At 39.0% G+C, this 27176-nt stretch overlaps 1 protein-coding gene across 1 annotated transcript in view; it reads left to right on the top strand.

The window, feature by feature from the left end:
• The window catches only part of UBE2G1 (ubiquitin conjugating enzyme E2 G1), a 122636-nt gene that overhangs the window by 73961 nt on the left and 21499 nt on the right, over nucleotides 1–27176 (top strand). The window contains 3 exon segments of the mRNA XM_064270349.1: nucleotides 6376–6478; nucleotides 14561–14658; nucleotides 24236–24414. Coding sequence (XP_064126419.1) covers nucleotides 6376–6478; nucleotides 14561–14658; nucleotides 24236–24414 — 380 coding nt within the window.

Raw genomic sequence — 27176 nt, 5'->3', positions numbered from 1 at the left:
TAGGGATATTAGACTTTCGCCTTTTATATTGTGGATATTGTCTTAGTCTTATCGTTTGTATTTTAGCTTTATTGCTGTATGGCATTTAAAATATTTTTTGTGGTGTAATGTGACTGTTGGGTTTTGTGTCGTGCTAATTAGGAAGATTGCCACCACCCATGATTAGATTAATAAATTTTTCTGTATTTTAAGTATGTTTTATTACTTATACAGTATCTGCAGTCCGTCTGGATTTGAATGTAGTGTGAGGTGTCACCATCAACATTTAAAAACCCCTCTTGAATTTCATCTACTTGTGGCTACTACACTTTTCCCTTCACTGTCAAACTTGTAGCAAAAATTTCCACTTGTTTTTTGTACTTCATCTTCCTTTAACTCAGTGTTGCCTGCATGGCCTGAGCCTTACCATTACACTGAAACTACTGATGCCTAGAGCAGACTTGGCCTTCTTATTACCGAACCCAGTGGGCTGCATTTACTATTTATTACCAGTTGCCATTGGGTCAACTCCAATTCATGTCTGCCCCCATGTGTGTCAGAGTAGAACTGTGTTCCAGAGGGTTTTTAATGGCCGATATTTGGGAAAAAGATGGCCAGGGACTTTCTTAGGAGGTGCCTGTATGTAGACTTGAACTTTGACCTTTCAGTTAGGAGCCAGACACATTAACCATTTGTATCACACAGGGCCTCCAGACTGAACGTACACCCTCTCTTGAGAAGTATGTAGCATTGTGGCACAGTAGTTAAGAGCTCAGGCTGCTGACCAAAAGGTGGGCAGTTCAGATCCACCAGTGACTCCTTGGAAACCCTACGGGGCGTTCTGCTGTGTCCTAGAGAGTCACTGTGAGTTGGAATCAACATGTCTGTAACGGGTCTCTGTAACGTTGGCTACTTTCTCCTTGAAATGTATCTCATTTGGCTTGTTTAATATAACTTTTTTCTGGTTTTCTTATTTCTCTAGTTTCTCTTACTCAGTTGCCTTTGCATTCTTTTCTTTTATATCCCCAACATGTTGGTATTCTCTAGGCTTTATTCAGGTAGATCTTCTACAATGTACATTTATACTCATCCTTGGGTCAACAGTCTTATCAACAGTATTCTGAAGACTATCTTGAGTCTATATTTCTTTTTCGTTGCCCAAATTTCTTTTTAAAACAATATATTTATGCCCATAGGCATTTGAAACTAAACCCATCACCGTTTCTTCTCCTTGCCCCTCAAACTGTACCTTCTGCCTTGTTTCTTGTTTTGGTGAATGAACAGACTCCACTGAGTTACTTTGCACAGAAAAGTCTATTATTTTAAAAATTGAATTGACATTCACATAACATAGTCACTCATTTTAAAGTACAACTCACAACGTTGTGCAACCACCAGCTCTGTCCAGTTTCAAAACTTTTTCATCACCCCATAAAAACACACCATATTTCCCCCTTCCCCATCCCTAGTAACCTCTAATCTGTTTTCTGTCTATATGGATCTCCCTATTCTAAATGTATCAAAGGAATCATAACAATATATAACCTTTTGTGTCTGGCTTCTTTCAGTTAACATCATGTTTTGGAGAGTCATCCCAGTTACAGAATGTATCGGTACTTCATTCCTTATTTGTAGCTGAATAATATTCCACTGTATGTATATACCACAGGTTATCCGCTTATCCACTGATCGACATTTGGGTTATTTCTACCTTTTGACTAGTTTGAATTATGGTGCCATAAAACATTTGTGTACAAGCTCCTGTGTGGACATGTTTTCTGTTTTCTCGGATATGTATCTAGGAATCGAATTGCTGGATCATCTGGTAATTGTGTTGAACTTTTTGAGGAATTGTGCATCTTTTTTTTGTTCTTGAGAATATACACAGCAAAGCAGAGTGCACCATCTTTGACCTATTACTTTAACCAGCATATTATGAAGTTCAGTTCAGTTGACTGATTTTATTTCCTAAATATCCTGTTTTATACTTTCCAGTGTTACTGTAATAGCTTCCCTTCCATTTTTGGTTTCTTTGTCCTCAATATGACCTTAATTTTATGTCACCCCCCACACGCTGCAAAGTTGGTTTTTAAAAATATAAATCTCATGAAGTCATCCCATAGTTTCAAAAACCAAAAACAAAACCCTTCAAAGGCTTATCATTGCCCTCTGTGTAAAGTTCAAACCTACATGGCTTCTTCTAAAGACCCTTTGCTGTGCAGCATCCAATAGTGTTTTGTTTCAACTACCCCTCCCTTGCTTTTTTATCAGTCATGTACTGATCTTCATATTTCAAGTTTTTGTACATGCTGCTCTATGTGAACCTTGCACCTCCTCCCACCCAAATCCTTTGTCGTATTTCAGATGTTTCCTTTTATTTTGGAAGTCTTTTCTGACTCTTCAGGGTTGTGTTACGTACGCTTCTATGGTGCTCCTCCATTTATTACACATTGTAATTACCTGATACTTTTCTGGGGATTAGGAGCTGATGATAGTTGAGTGCCAGATGATATAGTGAGACTAAAAGTATAATTGATAGAAGTTCAACAGAAGTCAAAATAAGATTATTATTTGGTAAATTATTAGGGAAGGCCTCATGGAGGAGGGAGGATGGTGTTTGAACTGGACCTTGAAGGAAACATTTATGGAGCAGGAAGGCATGGTAATGGCCTACCTAATACAGGTATATTAAATCTGTGAGGATCTATGCTAGGGGCAAAAGCTTTTAGAAAAGTGAGATGCTGGACATTCTTCAACATTGCAGTTGCATTACTTATGTGAAACAAGTAGTAGACACAATCATGCCTGTAGGAGAAAAACATGGAGAGTATGCAAAAGATTTCGAGAATTTATGATGTATTGACAAAAATGAAAAAGCAATAATATACTTTGTGGGAAGCATAAGGGCACTTAGAAAGTGTAATTTTGACCATATATGCTAATTTCAGAACCTACCCACTTACATTTATGCAACGCCACTGGACTTGCATAACTCTACTGGATGGAAAATGCAACTAGGTAATTTCTGGGTACGTTACAGAATTTCACACAAGACTCTTATTTACAGTGTTGGAGAAAGTGGTCTGTGCAATAGTGTTCATCTAAAAAGTTGGAAATGAGTTAATGCAGTGTAGAAAATAATTGTCCATCCTTCAATTGACAGCAAAAATCTGGCTAGTTTCTCATTCAGCTCTTTTCCAGTGCCCAGTATATCTGAAATACATGCATGCATAAATGCATAAGATTAAAGTGTAATTCCTATTTTAATGTCTGCATTTTCGATAACTTATTTTTTTATGATTTAGAATAGCTGTTTAAAAGTAAAAATGCATTTCTTATGTTTTGTTGTATCTGCCTTCTTTCACTTAGCAAGTTTAAAACAAGTTACTGATTTAAAACAAGTTATTTATAGCAGTTTACTTTGTGTATTAGGCAAAAATCTTAGATGGCTAAAAAGCATTTGTTCTCAGATTTTGAGAAAAGCCATTCGTGTTTAAATAAGCTTTCACTTTTGGCAATCTCCACGTTGCACAGGCATGTTTTAGCATTAAGTCCCAGTTGTTGAAATAACACAACCCCGATTCCTCAAAGAATTAATATCTTCTCAGTTACCAGTCTTTCATAGCTGTCTGAGTTACATTACACTTACTTTCGTCATTAGATTAAGCTCCTTCAAAATGGTGGCAGGAATTGTATGAGAATTACAGACCTGTTCAGACATGCGGGAAGTCCTTTCTGAACCGCTCTCCCCACTTGTATGTGCTTTATCTCCATTTCCCATTTCGAGCCAGTCAGCACTTAGCTCTCCTGGTACGTAAATTAAATAATATTTTTTTGTTGATGATGGATATTTATGTTTCACTATCATGATTGTGGTGGTGGTTTCATAAAAGTATACGTATGTTAATACTTACCAAATTATATATTTAAATATATGCAGTTCACCTCCAGTTCTGCATCTGTTTGCTGCAACATCTCAAATGATATTCTATCAATTCCTGTAGCTTTATTTTTTGCCACTGCCTTCAGTACAGCTTTGACTTCTTCTTTCACTGCCATTGGTTCTTGATCACATGCTACCTCCTAAAATGGTTGAACATTGACCAGTTCTTTTTGGTACAGTGACTCGGTATATTCCTTCCATCTTCTTTTAATGGTTCCTGTGTCATTCAACAAATAGATACAGCACTGAAGGTGCTCACTTGTTCATGCCAAGAAATTTGGAAGATAGCTACTTGACCAGCTGACTGGAAGAGACCCGTATTTGTGCCCATTTCAAAGAAAGGTGAGGTAACAGAATGCAGAAATTATCAAACGGTATTAATATCACACACGAGTAGCATTTTGCTGAAGATAATTCAAAAGTGATTGCAGCCGTACATCGACAGAGAACTGCCAGAAATGCAAGCTGGATTCAGAAGAGGATGTAGAACCAGGGATATCATTGATGATGTCAGATGGATCTTGGCTGAAAGCAGAGAATACCAGAAAGATGTTTACCTGTGTTTTATTGACTGTGCAAAGGTACTTGACTGTGTGGATCATAACAAATTTATGGATAACATTGTGAAGAATGAGAATTCCAGAACACTTGATTTGTGCTTATGTGGAATCTGTACATAGACCAAGAGGCCGTTGTTCAAACAGAACGAGGACATACTGCATGATTTAAAGTCAGAAAAGGTATGTGTCAGGGTTGTATCCTTTCACCACACTTACTGATCCATATGCTGAGCAAATAATCCAAGAAGCTGGACTGTATGAAGAAGAACGTGACAATCAGGATTGGTGGAAGACTCATTAATAAATAACCTGCGATATGCAGATGACACAACCTTGCTTGCTGAAAGTGAAGAGAATTTAAAGCACTTAATGATGAAGATCAAAGACCACAACCTTCAGTATGTATTACGTCTCAACATGAAGAAAACAAAAATCCTCACAATGGGACCAATAAGCAACATCATAATAATGGGAGAAAAAATTGAAGTTGTTAGAGAATTTCATTTTACTTGGATCCACAATCAACACCCATGGAAGCAGCAGTCAAGAAATCAAATGATGTATTGCATTGGGCAGATCGGCTGCAAAAGACCTCTTTAAAGTGTTGAAAAGCAAAGATGTCACTTTGAGGACTAAGGTGCGCCTGACCCAAGCTTTGATATTTTCAGTCACTTTATGTGCATGTGAAAGCCGGACAAGAAATAAGAAAGACCAAAGAAGAATTGAGTCCTTTGAATTGTGGTATTGGCAAAGAATAATGAATATGCCATGGACTGCCAAAAGAACTAACGAGTCTGTCTCAGAAGAAGTACAGCCAGAGTGCTCCTTGGAAGTGACGATGGCGAGATTTCATTTCACGTACTTTGGACATTTGGGAGGGACCATTCCCTGAAGAAGGGCATCATGCTCAGTAAGATAGAGGGTCAGTGAGAAAGTAGAAGACCCTCAACGAGATGGATTGACACAGTGACTGCAACAATGGGTTCAAACATAGCAACATTTGTGAGGTTGGTGTAGGACCCGGCAGTGTTACGTTCTGTTGTACATGGGGTCACTGTGAGTCCGAAAGGACTCAAGGGCACTTTGGCCTTTGTCTCCCCACTTCATTACCACTGGTCTCTTGCCCCTGGTCTTGTCCCCCATCACCATCTTTCTCCATCCATGCCAGTGCACTCCCTCTAGAAGAGAAGAACCTCATGATGCCACTGCCACTCCTGTAGGCACCAACTGTCATTATTAAGCAACTCTTCTGTGTTGGAATCCGTGGCTGGCAGAGGAGTCAGCACACACAGGCAGGACAGAAGGGGCTGTCTGTGTTCTCTCTGAGCTCAGAGTCTAACGGGCCACACGTGAACACCAACTGTAGAAATGCGTCATCAGGATTATGGAGGGTGCTTCAAAAATAGCTAATACATGTGAATATTAGTATAAATGAAGGTTGGATAAGCTCAGCAAATTCCAGTGAAAAGGTATTAGGCACTCTGTCAGTGTTTCTTAAGGTGTGCTCTAAAGACTGCCGCTTAAGAATGACCGGAAGTACTGGTTTGATATCTGGCTCCCTCTTGACACCTCTGAATCGGTATCTCTGGGGCATGCATTTTTACAAGCTCCCTTAGAGGGCCACTAGAGGGCTACGTAGAAGGGTCAGAACCTGGCTGGAAACCAGGGCAGAAGGGAGAGGGGCTGTTGAAATGGATCTTCTGGATAGTTTAACTGTGACTTCCTTGTGTTACGGAAATTTGAATGTTTTGGCCATTAGGTAGCATTTTCTTTGCAAGGTATATCCATTTGATGGTTTAGAATTTATAACATTTTTGCTCGTGTTCTGTAATTTATCTGTTGGGTGACAGTTACGTGCTTAAAAGTTTTGATCAAATTTTTCTTTTTCTACAGAACTCAACAAAAATCCAGTGGAAGGCTTTTCAGCAGGTTTAATAGATGACAATGATCTTTATCGATGGGAAGTCCTTATTATTGGTCCTCCAGATACACTTTAGTAAGTATGATGGAATTGGTATCGTCAAAGTACAGCTCTTTTAATTTATTGAAATATGAACTATTTTGACAAACTGAAATGTAATTATTTTTTATGGAACAGGTGAAGTGGCTGTGTTCAGTACCATTTGCACTAAATTTGAATATGTCTAGGGTTTTTGTGTTCTGCTTTAAGCTCTAATGTCTAAAACCTGTTATTTTCCTAAATATATAATAGTTTAAGAAATTCAGATAGTCTCAATACCTGGAAAAAATTTATGAGAGAAAAGCTGTCTTAAGGTGAGGTTATATATAAATAATTTTTTTTAACTTGTATATCCCAGAAATTAGGAGGTAAGTTTTAACTAACAGGCCGATAGAAAAGAAAATCTCTGTATTGAAACTTCTCTCCTTCTTCCTCCCTTCCCTTGAGCCTGCTGTGCGTTGACCCCCAAAAGGAACACTTGGCATTTTAAGGAGGCAAGGCTTTACCATTCTTAGCATTTCATCAGTTTAATTCGAGTGTAGCATTGCATATTCCAGAGAGACTTTAATACAGAACATATTGTACACATGTGTCTTCAGAAGACTGGAGAGAACTTGTGAGCTCATCTCTTTTAGTGGTTCTCTAATTGGACTCCCACAGAATACTGGTCAGAACCAGGGTATTTTGACCCAACAATGAACTAATGTTAGCTTTTCCCAGTTTGTAAAGTGATTTTTAGGGTGTAAAATAATCCTTTAACCGACTACCAGCTGTTAAATCAATAAGTATTAAAGATAGACAACAGATGTAGTGTTATTAAAGAACAATAGAAAAGAGAGATGGAATTTCTTAAATAATTCATGTAATATATTTTTAGATTCCAAGACCGCAGTCTTATTTTCTGCTCAGATTGTTTGCAGACCACTTACATTTACTAGTATGTGATGCTTTTTCAGAAGCATCGTGAATTCCTGCTGTTAGTGACCAGTGGAAGTTCAGAACTAGTAATGTAGTCCATACTTTTTATAGGAATTGAGCAAGTATTGGGGAAAAAGAGATGAAGTAATTTTCTCAAAAGCCATACAACTGAGTGATAGCAGGGAAGGATCTAGATCTCAGTTTGTGTCTTGGGTACTACCTCTCTCAAGCCTGGTCTTTGATAATACTAAGCAGGCAAGGATTTGGAGGCATCAAACATTTTTTTATGATTTTAGGTTTTCTAAGATGTTAGCTGTGCCTCCCCCCTCCCCGCCGCCCCGAACCCAGCCTGCGAGCGCGGTGGGGAAGAGGCTGTCCTGATGGGATAAGTGTATCCTGAGTGTTCCTGAACCTGAGTTGTAGCTCTTACTTCCCTAATAAACTCCGTAATCATGAGTATGATCTGAGTTCTGTGTGGCCATTGCAGCGAATTATCAAACCCAGTAGAGAATGCTGTGGGGGGGATGGTTGGTGTCAGAACTTGTAAAGATGGCAGAGAGAGGAAGCTTGTCTGGTCTCTGCCTCATGGGAGTTAGCCTTGCACTGTTGATCTTGGTTCTCTTTCCCCTTTATGGGGCTGGAGGAGGTCAGACACTGCCCCTCAAGCTGTTTTTACAACACTACTCATTCATTTAGTTCTCAGTTATTTTTTGAGTACTCTTAGCTAGATGCTGGGAACAAGACCTTGAATTACCTAGTCACTGCTCCCCAAAACTTGTACTGCATAGTCATTTAGAAAACTGGTAACATGCATGATGGGGTGCTATGGGAACTCATTGGAGTGTGGCAGGTTTTGAATGTGTTAGGGAATTTTTCCTAGGGGAAGGGATGTCTTAAGTGGGAACTGAAGAGTTAGTAACTACTGCTATCATTTTGAATGCTTTTAGCTACACATAACAGAAATCTGCCTTTAACTGGTTTAGAAAATAAAGAAATTTGTTGTCTTTAGACTGGTAGCAAAATGGTTGCAGCAGTTTTGAGCATTTGAGAACATCATCCAAAGGAAGAAGAGAAGGTAGTCTCTTGTGTTTTATGTTCCTTAGGGGCTGCAGAAACCTTTTTTTTCCTGGAAGCTCTCCAGCCTCTTGTCTTGTTTGTCAGAATCTAGTCATTCCTCATCCAGTAACTGGCAAGATGAATGAGATCACTACAGTTGGCTTAGATTAATTATTTTGGGGTGGAACAGATTTTGAGCTATCAATCACAATACCTATAGCTGGAGTAAGAGAGAACTAGACAGATAATTCTGGCAGTAGCAGTGAGAGGTGAGGGGAAGTGGAAAGAAAGGTGGGATTAAAAGGAGAACTGTGTATACACAGGAACCCTGGTGGTGCAGTGGTTAAGAGCTACAGCGAGCTGTGGCTTCTAACCAAAAGGTCGGCAGTTTGAATCCACCAGCCACTCCTTAGAAACCCTGTGGGGCAGTTTTGCTCTGTCCTATGGTGTCACTATGAGTTGGAATCAACTCAGTGGCAACAGGTTATGTACACACAGGGCCTCGAAAATAAGAGATGAAGCAAAGGGTATGGCAGTTAAGTGAAGTAAGTACAAAGAATTTCAAGAAATGAGGTTGGATAGGAAATTGGGGCCTAGGCGATGAAGTTTATTTTAAATATTATTTAAGAGTTTGGATTTTTCCATATCCTGAGGACAGGGTGCAGCCATCGAGAAATTTTAAATCAGGAGTTCATAGATTTTATGTTTTAGAGTATGCATCAAATTATTAAGTATCAGGAGTGTGAAATTTTATTTTGCTTGTTTAGTTTACTTGTTTATTTCTGCAAGAAATGTATGTTTTTAATGCTAGTTATTTCAAAATAAATCTTTCCTCTATAGTATAAAAAATGGAGTTGGGGGCTGGCCACGGCCTACTGGAGGTAGGGAGATCAGCAGCCTTTGCTCAGGGAATAGAGAGAGCATACGTCTAGGGCAGGACCCTGAGAAACACCATTGTTTAAGAAAGAGCAGAGGAAAGTAGTCAGAAATGCCCATGAACAATGTGGAGAGGAAAGGTTTTATAGAGGTAAGTCTTTTAAAATGCTACCAAGGATCAAGAATGCTTAAAAAGTGTTGATTTAATAAAAGTTAGTGGTGTTCTTGTAATTTCTGCCAAGTGAAGAAAGTAGAGGCCATCCTGCAGTTGTTTGAAGAGTGCTATTGGGAGTGACTGAGGTTTAAATGGAGCCGTGGTGGTGCAGTGGTTAAAGTGCTCTGCTGCCACCCTAAAGGTCAGCGGGTTTAAACTCACCGGCTGAATAACTGCACGTGAAAGGTAGTCAGGCTGGCAGTGGGGTCGGAGGAGGAGGTACAGATTGAAAGTAAATTAAGATGGGTTGGATAGTACCTCAACCTAAGTGATTAATTTACCACTTGATGATTACATCATTTATATGACAAGAGATATTAGTGTACTAGAATTCTGTAAGAGCTGGTGTGATATTTCATTTACTCACTAGAGGGCACTCCATACTCTTCACAACCCATGTCATCAATAACTGGTACATTCAGGTGTCACTTTCAGATTCATCAGTGCCGTGAGCGTTAATTTAATCATTTCCTTATCTCCAGACAGTGTTAAATCTCTATTAGTGTCCTTTCCATTAATGAATCTCTCTAGTGCTGTTGAGAATAGATTCTGGAGGCTGTCTTTCTGTGAAGTATGCATTCTGAAACTGCTGTGATACACCCATTTTCAAACTACTTTTTATCAAGCAGTGTGGATAGCCATTGATAGCCACAGAAATAAAATTTAATAAAGGAGTAGCAGTAGGTCTTTAAGAAAGTTTAGGAAACCTGGATATCACTGTGTAATTATAAATTTTGTTAGTGAATAGTGAATATACACTTGAAAAAAAAATCTCTTATTCCCCCTTTATTACTGAAGGCTAGTTTATTTTGTTTCTTACCTCTGGCAATAGTGTGAAAGTTATACAGAATCTTAAGGTTATATGTGTGTGTTTTGCAATGTCTTCTTACCTGTGTAGATATAGAAAATGAAGAGTTGTCCAAACTCTCTCATAAACATCTTTTGGAGTTACAAAATTCTTTTATAGTTCTGTTTATTAGAGCCACAAGTCCTATCATCTGTAAGGAACCTAGTGCTTCAATTGCTTACAAATGGGGTGATCAGTGGCAATACCATGTCATTTATAACGTAGTGCTTAAGAATATGGGTTTTGGGGACTGCCTTTGTTTAGCTCTCCAACTCTACTATGTTTATTACTGTATGACTGAACAAATACTTAAACTTGGTCTTAGCAGTTTAATTTCTATGGTAAAAATCCTATGCCTAGGAAATATTCAACGTTCTATTGCTTATAATCTCAGAAAAATTGGAAGGAATCAAGTATCTTAGAGAATGAATCAGTTATAGAATGTGGCAGGTAAAATGAACAAGAAACACATACCAACAGGGATATATAGAAAGTACACACACATATATATATACACACACATAAAGTACAGAGCTAGCAAAGTTTCAGAAGACAGCATTCAGTATACTGTTTAAATAAATAAGCATGGCATAATGGTAGAATCTGACAAAGTAGAAAAATGGGATCTGATCCCTCTAAGATTTTTGTAATTTAAAACAAAAACAATAAGGGAGATCTCAGGGGAGAGACTTGAGCTAGACCTAGGTTTCCCAGTCTTTTCAGATATATAACTCTCGGTTGCATACCTCTTTTTAACATCGTGCCAGTAATTGTACTATAAGTATCTGTTGATTAAGAAGATATATAATAGAAGAAATGGTATTTTGAATTTATTGATACTTTTTAATAAACTTTCACTTTGCTCATCACAATAGCATCTTTGTGTATGAAAAAAACCCTGAATATGACATGTAAATATGTAATCTGTGTTTTTTTTGTGCCCTCTGTGTTTTGGGGTTTCTCTTTGCTAACTTGGCTGTTCATTGGTAGTTTGTACCCACAAGTTGGGCCCCACTGAGCTAGGCATTAAAAAAAAAAAAACAAAACAGGTAGGATTTCTACAGGTAAAACAGAAAGTGAGGGGTCCACAGATAGGAGAAAAGTTATAAGGAATAGCATGGTTGGTTCATAGTGAATGAGGGCATTTCAGGTAGAGTGAAAATTGTGTGCTTTAAGGCAACCCTATTAATTAAATTTGATTGACATTTTAAAGATTGAAAACAGTGTAAGGGAATAAGACATTTTTCATGATGGGGATTCCAGTTACCTAATAGGAAACTTTTGAATGGCTTTAATTAATTAAAATTAAAAAGATTTAGGAGAGCTAACTTAATATTATCAAGAATAGCCTTACCAGTAGAATAAAGTGTATGGGCTTTGTGGCAGCTGTTCCAGTGCCCTTTTGTATAGATCTTTGCTGTGTTCTGAATTTCTAGCTTTCTTTCAAACTTTTTTTTTTTTTTTACCACAGCCATAATAAAAAAAATTTTACTTCATGACCCACTGCATTCATCATATCTTTATGTAGATTAATGGGTAGAAATACATCTGCAGATTATATAACTGAAACAAACTACTCCCATGTTTTCTATTCTATTTTTGTGTTTAAAGAAAAAAACAAAAAACAGAAACTTGGCTAGTGACTTACTAAGTACATTTTGCAGGCTCCGTTTGAAAAACCAGTCCATATAATTAATATGTCCTAAGACCAATTTTGGCTCTAACTTACACAGTTGGGGTAACCGGCTGAAGAGATACAGATTTACCAGTATAATGCCCTTCTCACAATAGCTATTTCAGGCTCCATTTCCCTTAAGCCTCCTTGTTTTTTCCCCTTCAGTAGATAAGCTCATAAATTACGAAAATTAAGGGCATAAGACAGGCATATACTTTGTTTTTTTCTTTCTACTTCTAGATATCTGTACTACATTCAGTCTGTTTTTCTTGCTGTGTGAAAGGAAATGATGTTCTTTCTTTTGTTGTGGTCAGGCGTTCTTGTTGGGTGCCATTGAGTAGATTCTGACTCAGAGTGAACCCATGTGATTAGAGTAGAACTGCCCCACGGGGTTTCCTAGATTGTAATCTTTATGGATCAGATTACCAGGTCTTTCTCCCTTGGAGTTGCTGGGTGGATAACCACCAATTTTTCAGTTAGCTGCCTAGCACTTAAAAATGCTGCCACCAGGGCTTCTATTTCTTCCCATTTCTATCTGATTTCTCAGTTAATCTTTTTCTAATATCTCTGATCTTTCTGCCAGCACCCTCCCATCTCTTTGAAGACAGATTATTTTTTTTCCTCTTTTAAAGCGTGTGTATTATTTTTCCACATTTAGTTACCATCTTCTTTAACTTCAAGCATATTGTTCTACGTTTTATGCTTTACTTTGTCACCCTATTCTTTCTTTAATCCTTTACTATCTTTTTCCTATTGCTTCTATCAAATTTGTGTTATCAAGGCCACCAACTTTTTACATTGCAAGTCCAGTGCCTTTCCTAAGTATTCAGAAGTATTTGGTATTGTTGATCTACCTGTGTTTTTCTTCTAAATTTCCCCACTACAATCTTGCTTTTACAATTAGAAAAGGAAATAACAAGTAATGTTTACTTGTTAAACATTCAAACTATATTAAAATGTACAAAGCAGAAAGTGTGAAAGAGCCCATCATTCTACCCTCCAGATTAAACCATCATTATGTATTAGTGTCATGCCTCTAGGTATTTTTCTTTTTGTATACAAACATACCCTCAGTTTTTCTTCTTAAAGACAAATAGGCTTGTTTTATGGATACTTTTTTCATTTAGCAATAGATTGCTCATATCATTCCATGATAGTACTTATTACTGATATTTTTCTTGGTACTTCCTTCTGCCTGCCTGTAGAATGTAAGCTCCACGAAACCAGTAATCTGTTAACTTTCGCTCACTGCCGAGTCCTGTTACGTGGAATAGTGTTTTAGCACATACTAGGATTATACTCAATGTATTTGTCCAGTGAATTAACTTGAATTTTTTTTTTTTTTAACCCAAAGATGAGCTACCATTTAAATTCCATTTCTCACTGATCTGAAATAAACCATGATCATATACTCTGCACTCATGGAGCCTACAATGAACAATAAAGAATCTGCTGTGAGAATTGGGATTGTAATAAAGAAATTAAAAGAGGTCTGTGTGTTAGGGGGACCTAGTGGTTAGTTTAGATTGGGTGTTCAAGTAAAATCTTTCAGAAGACGAGGAAAAGGATGTTTCAAACAGGAAATGGCTAGTACCAGGCTGCAAGACAGGAACATAGTCACTTTTGCCCCTTCCAGCTGACTTGCTCTCTTTGGCTTTAGTTATCAGTGTATATAATACATTGTATTGCTCTTTTGATAGTTACAAGCACAGTCTCTAATTAGATGACAGTGTTCTGGAAATGCACTGTCCCATACAGTAGTCACTAGCCACATGTGGATATTAAAATTATATAAAAAGGCAGTTTGTCAGTTGCAGTAGCCATATTATATCCAGTGGCCAGTGGCTACTGTATAAAAAAAAAAAAAATAGGACAGTGCAAATATAGAACATTTTCAACATTGCAGAAAATTGTTTGGACAGCACTGCTTTGGAGAGTCACTAGAATGTAAACACCTAAAGTTCAGAGAAAATATTTTTTTGACTGCTGTACTTCTAGAGCTTGACACATAAGTGCTGAATAAATATTTGTTAAATGATGAAATGGGTAAATACATGGATGAATGGACAGTCAGCACATCTTATCCCAGATGACGGACAACAAAATGTGCATAAGGTAAGAAAGCTTGGTATGTTTGAGGAGCTGTAAGAAGACTGGCTGCAATAGAGAGTACAGTGGTAGTTTGAGAACAACATGGAAAAATGGATAGTCTGAGCCTTAGGGCAATGTTAAGCCCTGTGAATTTTGTTCCCAGCACAATGGGAAATGATGGAAAGGCTTGTGGCCTGGCAGTAATGTGATCTGATCTGAATGTCTTTTTAGAAACACCTTCATCTTAGCACCTTTCTTGAGAGTTGAGTAAGGGGAGTTTAACAGGTATGACAGCTTATTAAACGGGGTTTTGGAGTAACTGCTTGGAATCCAGGCTGTTCACGTACTTCATTTTTAGTGTTAGCTCTGCCACTCTTGTTTTAATAATTGTCTACCTATAAGCAGGAATTTACAGATGAGAACTTGTTTTTGTTTTTCCAGTGAAGGTGGTGTTTTTAAGGCTCATCTCACTTTCCCAAAAGATTATCCCCTTCGGCCTCCAAAAATGAAATTCATTACAGAAATCTGGCATCCAAATGGTAAGTTTATCTAGTTTTCCTTTTATATCTGCAAATGTGATGGCCTGTCACTAAAGTTTTCAAGGTAAGAAAATACTGTTCTCAATGAAATCGCGTTGGAATTCTTATTCTAAGTTCATTGTGCATGTGACATTATACTAACCCAGAAAACCCAGTGTCTTTAAAAGAGATGTAGTAATAGAAATCAATATGGACAAGTATGTTTTTTTATTTACTTAGTTTTCAACTCTTTTTGAGACTCATGATGTTCTAAAATGGAGGCAGAATTGCTGGGTGACACTCAGCATTAATGGAACTCCTATAACTGAGGAGGTAATTTCCAAGGTATCAGGTGCCTCATTGGCTATTACAAAGAACATAACCAAGATCAAACCCAAAGAGCATAGAAGGCATTAAACCTTGACTTTTTTTATGTGTATTTCTTCTTCTGAGCTTTTAGACAGTGGATAACTCTTAACTTTTTATCTATACTCTAATCTGTAAAAAAGGAATTTCTCACCTACCTCAGAAGGTGACTGCTAGGGCCAAATGAGATAACATATTGCATTTTTTAGACTTGTAAAGCAGCCAGTACTGCTGTGCATGAAATGGTGACATTGACTTTTTTTTTTTAACCCAAAGATGAGCCTACCATTTAAAATCCACTTGTAGAGGGGAAATACAATCAAGATGAACCTCCTGTACTGCTTTAAAACCCATTAATACAATGAGTTCCCGCTGCTTAAAAGAGCAAGGTTCAAGCCAGGCATATTCATCATTCAGAATTCTGTTCAAGAATCATATTCTGTAAGAATCATTCCCTGACTCCCTCTTCTGTGCTAGCCAAAGGTCAGACTAGATAAGCTATGTTCATAGATAGCCGCTCTGAACTTCTGGCCTTATTTTGTATGATAGAGCTTGAAAGGATTTCTTTTCTGTTTTGACTATGTGTAATCAGAGTTGTCTTTTTGGGCAGCTATATTAATCTGTATTCTGCTATTGATATTCAAGATTTTCGGTTGAGGAAGAGAAGCCCATTTATATTAGTTTAGAAAAATCAGTGAGTAATAAATGAATTGAATACATTAAATAAGGATTTACCAGAAGGGTATGGAATATGGTAATAGAAACCAATAGCTTAAAAAACAGACGGAAATCATGAAACACTGGAACTGGCAAATGGAAAACTATTGGGAACCACGGGAGCTACCATGTTTCCTTGCATCTAAGACAGCAGTGATCATAGAAGACATATGATTATCTTTTGTACCAGTAAGATGGGGAAAAAATGTCTCTGACAATGTAATTCTGGTAGAACCCATTAATGGTAAGTTTGCATGGTGTATGGATGCATGAACTGGCAATATCAGCCTCTTCCATCTATTCTCTTGCCTTCATTTGAATTATTTGCTTTGTGATAGGCAGTCTTTTTACTGTTATTTCAAAAGAAGATTGTAGTTCTAGACAAAACCTCTTTGAGCCTTATTTTTTATTTGTAAAAATTAAATGAGTACATATATATAAGTAAGCACATGAGATTTTCTTTCTGTTAAGAGGAAGGATAGCAATGGCCTAGGTAGTTTAAGGAGACAACAAATTGAAATGAGTTTTTTTTTGAAGGTAGAAGAGACTTTTTGGTTTTGTAGGCCACAGGGGAGAAGGCATTAGAGAAGGAAATAATCAAGAGTTTATTTAAAAGAGGGGGTAATTTTGTGAAGGAAGTATATCCGAGGAGGTGATGGGCAGGAATGGCAAATATAGCAGGAGTTAGAATTAGGAAGGCATGGAAAGCCATTCTGAAATAGGAATGAAAGAAAACCTGGGTAAGCAAGCTTTTGAGCATCTGCTAGGCAGTGGAGGTACAAAGATGATTAATGAGTTATGGTGCCCTTCTATAAGGAGGGCTGTATAAAGGAGAGATGGACATACAAGCATAACAATGAAATTTTGATACAATGGTAATGTAGAAGAGAGTGTCAGGGAATGATTCTTAAAGAATATGATTCTTGAATAGAATTTCGAATGATAAATACGGCTGACTTGAACTTTGTTCTTTAGACGGTGGGGACTCATTACGTTAATGGGTTTTAAAGCTGTATAGTAGGTTCATCTTGATTATATTTTCCTTTTAGAAAGACTTCACTCATGGAGGAAGTAATGGAAGGTAAAGCAGAATGATAGCCAAGAGATAGAGGATTTTATCAATCATCTGGGTCAGAGACAATGAAAGCTTGAACTAAGAGTGGCAGCAGGAAGGAAAATTTACTCTCACCTGTTGACTACCAGATGTCACTGTTATTGGAGAGGAAGACTGGGCATTTAACAAATAATTACGGATCACGTATGTGGTCTGTTAATTTTTGGCAAATATGCCAAGCTTGTTCAATGGGGGAAAGGAGAATCTATTCAATAAATGGTGCTGGGAAAACTGGATAGCCACCTGCGAAAGAATGAAATTGAACCATTACTATACAAAAAACCCATCGCCCTCGAGTTGATTCCGACTCAGAGTGACCCTATCTGACGGAGTAGAACTGCCCCATACTGTTGCCAAGGAGCATCTGGTGGATTTGAACTGCCATCCTTTTTTTGGTTAGCAGCTGTAGGATGCTGTAGCTCTTAACCACTGTGCCACCAGGGCTCCACTGTTATCATGTTCCATATTTAAAAAAAAAATCAACTCAAAATTGATCCAAGACCTCAAACTAAGAGCTTAAACTATAAAACTCTCAGAAGAAAACATAGAAAAGCTTTATGACCTTGGGTATGGCGGTGGATTCTTAGATATGACACTAGAAGCACAGGCAGTAATAGAAAAACTGGACTTTATCAAAATTAAAAAATTTTGTGCATTAAAAGACACTACCAAGGGAGTTGAAAAGACAACCCACAGAATGGAAGAGAACATTTGCAAATCATGTATCTAATAACAGATTAATGTCCAGAATATATAAAGAACTTCTACAACTCATCAACGAAAAAGCAAACAACCCAGTTAAAAAATAGGAAGAAGACTTGAATAGACATTTTTCCAAAGATACACAAATGGCCAATAAACACATGAAAAGGTGCTCAACCTCATTAGTTACTAGGGAAATGCAAATCAAAACCACGATGTGGTATCACCTCATGCCTATTAGGATGGCTATTATTAAAATAAGTATTGGTGAAGACCCCGTGGAGAAATTAGAACTCTTATCTATTGCTGATGGAAGTGTAAAACGGTACAGCCATTGTAGAAAACAGTGTGGCAGTTCCTCAAAAGTTGAGCATAGAATTACCATAAGACCTGGCAATTCTACTCCTAGGCATATATCCCAAAGACTTGAAAGCAAGGACTCAGATACTTGTACACCAATGTTCACTGCAGCATTATTCATAATAACTAAGAGTTAGAAATAACCCAAGTATTCATCAGAGGATGAATGGATAAACAAAATGTGGTGTATACATACAATGGAATATTCCCAAACCCAAATTATGTAGCTATAAAAACAATTGAAGTTCTGATACATGCTATAACATGAATGAACATTGAAGACATTCTGCTATGTGAAATAAACCAGACACAAAACGACCAATATCGTATAATTCTACTTACAGGCAGTATCTAGAGTAGGCAGGTTCATGGAGAAAGAAAGAGGTTACCAGGGACTGGGAGTAGGGAATGATGGGGAGTTACTGTTTAATGCCACCACCTGTCTGTTTGTCATAGTGTGGTGGCTTGCATGTTGATGTCATGTTGGAAGCCGTGGCGACAGGTTTTAATGGCACTTCTAGACTAAAACAGACTAGGAAGAAGGGCTGTCTCCTTCTACTTATGGTCACAATAGAACATTGTCCGACTCACTGACTTTGGACATGTCATCAGGAGATGCCAGTCATTGGAGGAGATCATGTTCAGTGAAGTAGAGGGCTAGCAAGAGTGAGGAAGGCCTTTGGTGAGATAAATTTGCTTAATAGCTTTAATGATGGACTTGAACATGGCCTGTGATCGTGAGGATGATGCAAGGCTTGGCAACATTTTGTTCTGTTGTAAAGTTGCCATGAGTCGAAATTGACTGGATGACATCTTTCTCTCTCTCTCTAATGGATGCAGCATTTTTGTTTGGGATGATAAAAGAAGATTTGGAAATAGATAGTAGTGATGGCTATACAACGTTGTGAGTGTACTTAACACAGCTGATTTGTATACTCAAAACTGGTTAAAATGGTAAATTTTATGTTACGTTTATTTTGCCAAAAGAAAAATATAGAATCAAAATCACAATGAGATACCACTTCACACCCACTGGGATGGCTGTAATCAGAAGGACATGATAACAAGTATTGTGAGAATGTAGAGAAGTCAGAACCCTCACCCACAGCTTGTAAGAATGTAAAATGGTGCAGCTACTTTGGAAAACAATCTGGCAGTTCCTCTAAAGGTTTAAACATAGTTACCATATGACCCGGCAGTTCTTCTCTAGGTAGGTGTCTTAGTCATCTAGTGCTGCTATAACAGAAATACCACAAGTGGATGGCTTTAACAAACAGAAATTTATTTTCTCACAATTTAGGAGGCTAGAAGTCCAAATTCAGGGTGCCAGCTCTAGGGGAAGGCTTTCTCTTACCATTGGTCTGGAGGAAGGGCCTTGTCTTTCTAGGTTCTGCTCTGGGGGTGATCTTCATGTGGCTTGGCATCTCTCTTCCCCCATTTTCACTTCTCTAGCTTGTTTGTTTAATCTCTTATATCTCAAAAGAGGTAGACTCAAGGCATAAACCCATTGTTGTCAAGTCGATTCCGACTCATAGCGACCCTATAGGACAGAGTAGAACTGCCCCATAGAGTTTCCAAGGAGCGTCTGGTGGATTCGAACTGCTGACCTTTTGGTTAGCAGCCATAATACTTAACCACTACATCACCAGGGTTTCCAACTTAAGGCATACCCTACACTAACCATGTCAATTAACATAATAAAGGCAACCAATTCCCAAATGGAATTATAACCATAGGCATAGAAATTAGGATTTACAACACATATTTTTTAGGGTACACAATTCAATCCATAACATTCCACCTTTTGGCCCCCCCAAATTCATGTCCTTGCTTCACAAAAAACATATTTACCCCATCCCATCATCCCAAAAGTCTTATACTCCAGGTCCAAAATCTCAACTTCTGAATCACCTAAATCAAATATGGGTGAGACTTAAGATGTTATTCCATCCTGGGGCAAAATTCCTCACGTGTGAGCCTGTGAAATCTAGGATACAAGTTATCTGCTTCCGAAGTACAATGGTTGAACAGGCCCAAAGTAGATATTTGCGTTACAAGTGGGAGAAATTGGAGGGAAAGAAAGGATAACAAGCACCAAGCAAGTTGAAAACCCAGCAGAACAATTTACATTAGCTCTCAAGGCTTGAAGATAATCCTCTGTTCTTTGGGACCACCTGGGCACTGGCCTCGCCCCGTAGACCTTGGGTGTTAGCCACGCACTCTGGATTCCGAGTGGAGGCCCCTTGTCCCTGGCTTTCAGCTCCACCCTCCAGGCCCTCTGGGATAGCAGCTCTGCTCCTTTGGTGTTAGGTGGCCCCATTTTCCTAGTCCATCTGAGTGGCAACCCCACCCCCTCAGCCCAGGCAGGTCCCATTTTTCTGCCCCTTGTGCATGGCAGCCCCCACACCCCCAGCTTTTGGCGTAGGCCCTACCCCTTGGCACACCTTAACTGCTTGCTGCCCCACACTCTGGAACCAAGTTGGCAAAGATCTGCCTCTTTGAAACCTAGGAGGCTATGACCCCACCCTTTGAGATCCAGAAGACCATGTCCTGAAACTTTGAAACCGAGAAGGTCCTGCTTTTGTTTTCGTTCCAACAGTTCTGCTGATCTTCGAGCTGCTCCAGGGATAGTCCTTTTCTTTTTTTGGAGGACAACAGATGTAGCTCCTTTGGCCTGTTCCCTGCTTGTAGAATTCCAAAAGGCAGACGGGTTCCTTCCTTTCATTCTTTCTCTGTCTCCTTCAGTCTACGCTGATGGGTTTTCTGCTCTGGTAGTTGGTTAGATCCATCAGTCACAGGCTTAAGCTCTTTAATGAAGGATTGTGTAGCCACATCTTTGGTGAACATCTGAGAACACATGCTCTTAGTTTGTACAACAGAATTTTCCAAATCTTTAAGTTCTCTTTTCATTTTGCACAGTTCATTTTTTTTGTTGTGCTCTAAGTGAAAGTTTACAAATCAAGTCAGTCTCTCATACAAAAAGTCACACACACGTTACCATGTATTCCTAGCTGCCCTCCCCCTAATTAGACAGCGTACTCCTCCTCTCCACCCTGTATTCCCTGTGTCCATCAACCATCTTCTGTCCCCCTCTGCTGCACAGCTCATTTTTAAGCCTATCTCTTTCCTCGCATTTTGCTGTAAGAGGCAAGGAGAGACCACACAGCCCCTTTAAGGTCTGGCTTAAAAATCTCTGCAGCCAGATGTCAAAGTTCATCACTTCACAAGTTTTGCCTTCCACCAAACATTTGAATATCATTCAGACAAGTTCTTTGCCGCTGCATAAACAGTATCGCCCTTCCTCCACTGTGTAATCCCATGCTCATCGTTTTCTTTTAGAGCCTCACCAGAAGCATAGTGAAGGCCCACATTTCTGGCAGCGTTCTGTTGCTAGTGCCGCATGTATTCTCTAAGATGATGGAGACTTTCTTTATAGCTCTCCTCACTTTCTTCTGAGCCATCACCAGAATTGCCTTTGATGTCCATAATTCTACCAACAGTCTCTTCAAGGCAACCTAGGCTTTTGTTGTTGTTGGGTGACCCCGAAGTAAGTTTCAACTCACAGCAACCCTGTGTATAACAGAACGAAACGTTGCCTGGTCCTGTGCCATCCTCACAATTGTTGCTGTACTTGAGCCCATTATTGCAGCCACTGTGTCAGTCCATCTCGTTAAGGGTCTTCCCCTTTTTTGCTGACCCTCTACTTTACCAAGCATGATGTCCTTTTCCAGGGATGGGTCTCTCCTGGTAATATGTGCAAAGTATATGCGATGAAGCCTCACCATCCTCACTTCTAAGGAGCATTCTGGCTGTACTTCTTGTAAGACAGATTTGTTCATTCTTCTGGCAGTCTGTGGTATATTCAATATTCTTCACCAGCACCATAATTGAGAGGCATCAATTCTTTAGTCTTCCTTATTCATTGTCCAGCTTTTGCATTCACATGAGGCAGTTGAAAATACCATGGCTTGGGTCAGGAGCACCTTAGTCCTCAAAGTGACATCTTTTGCGATATTTTACTAGTAGACACCTTAAAACTCTTCCAGCCTCTGCCCATTACCCAATTCTAAAACTCCTTTCATATATTAGGTATCTGTTAAGCAGCACCCCACTCGTCTGGTACCAAATTCTGTCTCAGTTATCTAGTGCTGCTATAATAGAAATACCACAAGTGGATGGCTTTAACAAAGAAAAATTTAATTTTCTCACAGTTTAAGAGGCTAGAAGTCCAAATTCAGGATGCCAGCTCTAGGAGGAGGCTTTCTGTTTCTGTTGGCCCTGGAAGAAGGTCCTTGTTCCTTTTAGTTTCTACTCCCGGGCAGTCTTCATGTGGCTTTGCATCTCTCTTCACCCATCTCTGTTTCTCTCACTTGCTTGTTTAATCTCTTATATTTCAGAGATTGATTCAAGCTACACCCTATACTAATCCTGTCTCATTAGCATAACAAAGACAACCCGTTCCCAAATGATATAACCATAGGCATAGAAGCTAGGATTTACAACAGATGTTTTTGAGAGACATAATTCAATCCCGAACAGTAGGTACATACCCAAGAAAATTGAAAATACATGTCTACTCAAAACTTGTACGTAGATGTTCATAGCTGTATTATTTATAAGAGCTAAAAAAGTGGAACCAACGGAAATGTCCACCAACTGATGAATGGATAAGCAAAATATGGTATATCTATACAATGGAATATTATTTGGCAGTAAAAAGAAATTAAATAATGATAAATGCAACATGGATGAACCTTGAAAACATTATGCTTAGTGAAAGAAGCCAGTCACAAAAGACGACGTAGTATACGATTTCATTGACAGGAAATATCCAAAACTTAGAGCTCTCTAGAGACAGAAGGCAGGTGATTAGTTGCTTAGGATTGGGGTGGAAGTAGGATATGACTGCTAATGGTTATGGAATTTCCTTTTGGGATGATGAAAATGCTCTAAAATTGATTGTGGTAATGGCTGTACAACTCTTCAAACATACTCGAAACTACTAAATTCAAATACTTCAAACTAGTGAGTTATACGGAATGTGAATTATGTCTCTGTTTTTTTTTTAAAGGTGTTACAACAGTTATTACAGGGGTAGCTTAGATGGATTCAGTTTTGTACTTGTTTTCCTTGTGGTATACTTGGCACATCTTGATCGGTTATTAGATAAAACTAGTCCAGAGCTCAGCAGTGAGTTCAGGGCCTAGAAATAATTGGCATCAGGATAACAGGTAACATTTTGATACAATTAATGAGTTAATTTACCCAGGAAAAAGATGATTAATGTTGGAGATTAGGGTAATATAAAAAGTCAGACCAAGAAAAGGAAAACTAGAAAGTGACTAAGAATGAATGATTCAAGAACCTGAGAAAAGAAGGGCATCACAGAAGCCAAGGGAGGAAAATGTGTCCAGGAAGGTGCCGTCAACAGTATTAGTTGTCTTGGCCCAGGAGGGTTGGTTTTAGATAGATAGAAGTACCCAAGGGAATATGTTACCCAGACCACTTTGTGAGAACAGTCACAGCGTCCTGGGAGGAGGCAGAAGCCAGTTTCTTGTAAGGTGAAAGTGTACCTAAGTAATGAGAAGATGAGGGTAAACCCTTTTTTCATAGTTTTATGTGCATGGTTTCAAGAGAAAGGAGATAGAAGGATATGCATTGTTCAGGTTAGGTTAGTTTTTAGTAATTGATACTGAGATTGACTAGCTATTTACAGGGAAATACAGAAATTTTTTTTACACCAAACAGCATAGTGAATTAAAAAGCTAAATGGAATCAGAAGTTATAAGTGATTTAAAAAATAGTAGTGAATATCAGTTATTTGGTGAGTATTAGGTACAAGAACTTTGTAGTTTCATAGCAGTAGACGGGAAAGACTATGTAAATAAAGGAGGCTAAAGACAAATATCAACTTAAATGCATTATATGATTCTTAACTGGATCTGGTGTCAGAAAATAAGACCAGCTATAAAGACCATTACTGGGACATTGAAATGAAAGGAAAAAGTAACAGACTAAAACTACATAGCAAAAAATTAAGAAGCACTTTGGCAAGAAAAACTAAATGGTGAGTATATAAATGGGTTAAGAGGTTAGGTATCTTGAAGTTTTATAGAGATGAAAAAGATGCTTACATTCCTGTCAGGCTCGTCAGATGAAACCTGTGTTTTTGGTAAAATCTTGGTTTTCTTAAAAGTTTAGCAGATACTATTTTGGAAAATAGCTTATGTATATATTTAATGTTTTACACAGATACTGTGGGAATCAGAATCACATCTGTAATAGATATTTTATCAGTAATATTTTAAACAACAGGACTTTTATTCTGTAATTTTGCAGTTGACAAAAATGGTGATGTGTGCATTTCTATTCTTCATGAGCCTGGAGAAGATAAATATGGTTATGAAAAGCCAGAGGAACGCTGGCTCCCCATCCACACTGTGGAAACCATCATGATTAGTGTCATTTCTATGCTGGCAGACCCCAACGGAGACTCACCTGCTAATGTCGATGCTGCGGTAAGATGGCTACACGCGCACATCCTCTCTCGCTCTGTCGATCTCTTTCTTAAGACTCAACTAGAACTACCATATCTTTAGATGTGTATTTGTATATATATACATTTTTCTATATCCGTTTTTTTCTCCTGAATCTATATGAAACTAAGTTGCAGATGTAATGAAGTTTCATTCCTACATACTTGCTACTTGAGCCTGCATCTGTTACTAATGAAAACACTGGCTTATGAAATTATAATACCATTGTCATACCTAAGAAAATTTAATATGACGTCTCTGTTAAAGTCCATGTTATTATTCCCAAGCTTTTGTTTTTAAAAATTTCAGATTTATGGAAGAGGTGAATGAGTCAAATGAACACCCCTACACGCTTCACTCAGATTCACCAATTGTAGAAATTTAGTCACTTTTTTTTGCTAAACCATTTCAGAGAGTAGTTTACAGCTGTCATAACCCTTTACTTGTAAATAGTTCAGCATGCATCTCCTACGAAGAAGATCTGTGTAGCATTACAGTGCTGTTACTGAATACATATAGTCCGTATTTACATTTCTCAAATATTCTTTATAGTTGCCCTTTTTTAAATTGTTGTTAAATCCAGAATCTACTCCAGGAACATGTATTAAACTTTGTATTTATGTTTCATTAGAGTCTCTTTATAGAGTTAGCTCTGTTCCTCAGTCTTCTACCCTTCTTTGAAAAACCTTTTGTTCTAATGCTTATTCTTGGAACCTTTGTTAGTATATTATCAAAGGCAGGAGATTAAATTCACTCCCCCACCCCCCTTTGGTTAATTCAAACCTGTTATACAAAAACCTGGTTGAGATCTTATATGTAGAAAAAGGCTATAGATAATCTCTTTTTAAATCTATGGCTTTGAATTTTAGTGATAGAATTGAAGGAAAAACTGGCATGAAATCACTTTAACTTTGTAATTTAATAACCACTTTAACTTTGTAGGAAGCCCTGGTGGCGTAGTGGTTAAGCACTACAGCTGCTAACAAAAAAAAAAAGGTCGGCAGTTTGAACCGGCCAGGCATTCCTTGGAACTCTATGGGGCAGTTCTACTGTGTCCTATAGGGCTGCTATGAGTCGGAATCGACTCCATGGCAATGGTTTTTTTTTTTTTTTTTAAACTCCGTAAAGTATTAATCCAAACGTTAGAGACAAGGGAGGAAGGGTGATAGCTACTTAAGGGGGAAAAAAAACCCTGTGGAATAATTTTGAGAGAGAACTAATTACTGTGTTGGTAAAATGGTAGCAGTAGGAGTGTCAGAACCTAACTTCGGGGGGATAATGACTACAATCAGCCCAAAACTGCTTCCCATGAGGTGGAGGTCAGACATAACCTGCAGTCCAGCCTTTTTTAGCAATTCTGACTCCAGCCATCCCTCCTACAGCACTTTCTCCCTCTCCTCTGGGTTTGATAAGTCGCACAGACTTAGACTGTACTTACAGTGAAGTGGCTTATTAAGGAAATAACACGGTACAACTCTGGATTAGGATCAGGAGCATGTAGGCTAAGTCTGGAAGGCTCCCCTGTGGAAGAAAGAACATCCCTCCCTTCTTCAGTTCAGGACAGCCCTCTCAGCTGTGCAGGCCTCCTCTCGGGCCTCTCAGGACAGGCCTCCTCTCGGGCCCCCTCAGGACAGGCCTCCTCTCGGGCCCTCTCAGCCGTGTAGGCCTCCTCTCGGGCCCCCTCAGGACAGGCCTCCTCTCGGGCCCTCTCAGCCGTGCAGGCCTCCTCTCGGGCCCCCTCAGGACAGGCCTCCTCTCGGGCCCTCTCAGCCGTGCAGGCCTCCTCTCGGGCCCCCTCAGGACAGGCCTCCTCTCGGGCCCTCTCAGCCGTGCAGGCCTCCTCTCGGGCCCCCTCAGGACAGGCCTCCTCTCGGGCCCTCTCAGCCGTGCAGGCCTCCTCTCGGGCCCCCTCAGGACAGGCCTCCTCTCGGGCCCCCTCAGGACAGGCTTCTTGGCCCTGCTATCTGTCAGCATGGACTCTGCTGCAGGGCCCCTTCAGGCTTGTCATTGCTGACTTTGTTGCAGGTTCCCTTCTGGGCCTGTCACTGTCTTCAGTGTTACAGTTCTTAACCTGTGTTAACAGTTCTTTTAGGAGGTTCCTTACGGCCTCTCTCTACTGCTTCTCTTTCTTCTTCCTTCTGCTTCTTCCTGCTTCCTGTCTGTCCTGTCTGAAAAACATCTGTGGGGTTTGCTGCATACACACAAACTCCTTGTCAATTTCAAGGAATGACCCTCTCACCAAGGCCACAAACTGACCAACCCCTCCCTCCCCAACTGACCAATCCCGTTATAGTAGACCACAGGTACTTCATTTGCATAGTGTATTGGCCAGTCCCTGCAAGATGCATACAGTTACAGGGCAGCCTGCAGCCCAGGGCCAGACAAAAACCATCAAACCTCAAGTTGTTTACAGCTTACCCAAGAAATGTCAGTTAACCTGGACAAAAGTAACAAACCCCCTGGGGTAGAAAACTAGGGCAAAAGTAACTCCTCAGGGTTTAGGGGGAAAATCTCTCAAGCTGTTTTTCCAGAGAACCAAGGCAAAAGGCCACATAAAGGGACTCATTTCAGCACAGTTTCATTTGGTTCATGCTCAGCTATCAGCTCTTTTTAATAAGATCATAGTGGACAGGTTGGTTTTAATCTTCACAAAGAGTAATTAAGAACAAATAATCGAGAATGTAAACCTACAAAAAGTATTAGCCTTTCAAAACAGCTCCGTCGTGAAAGGACAAAATCTACTG

Source organism: Loxodonta africana, chromosome 18 (assembly GCF_030014295.1).
Source record: "Loxodonta africana isolate mLoxAfr1 chromosome 18, mLoxAfr1.hap2, whole genome shotgun sequence".
Classification (NCBI taxonomy): domain Eukaryota; kingdom Metazoa; phylum Chordata; class Mammalia; order Proboscidea; family Elephantidae; genus Loxodonta; species Loxodonta africana.
The sequence above is the reverse complement of the archived record's forward strand: the minus strand, read 5'-3'. Positions and strand labels throughout refer to the sequence as shown.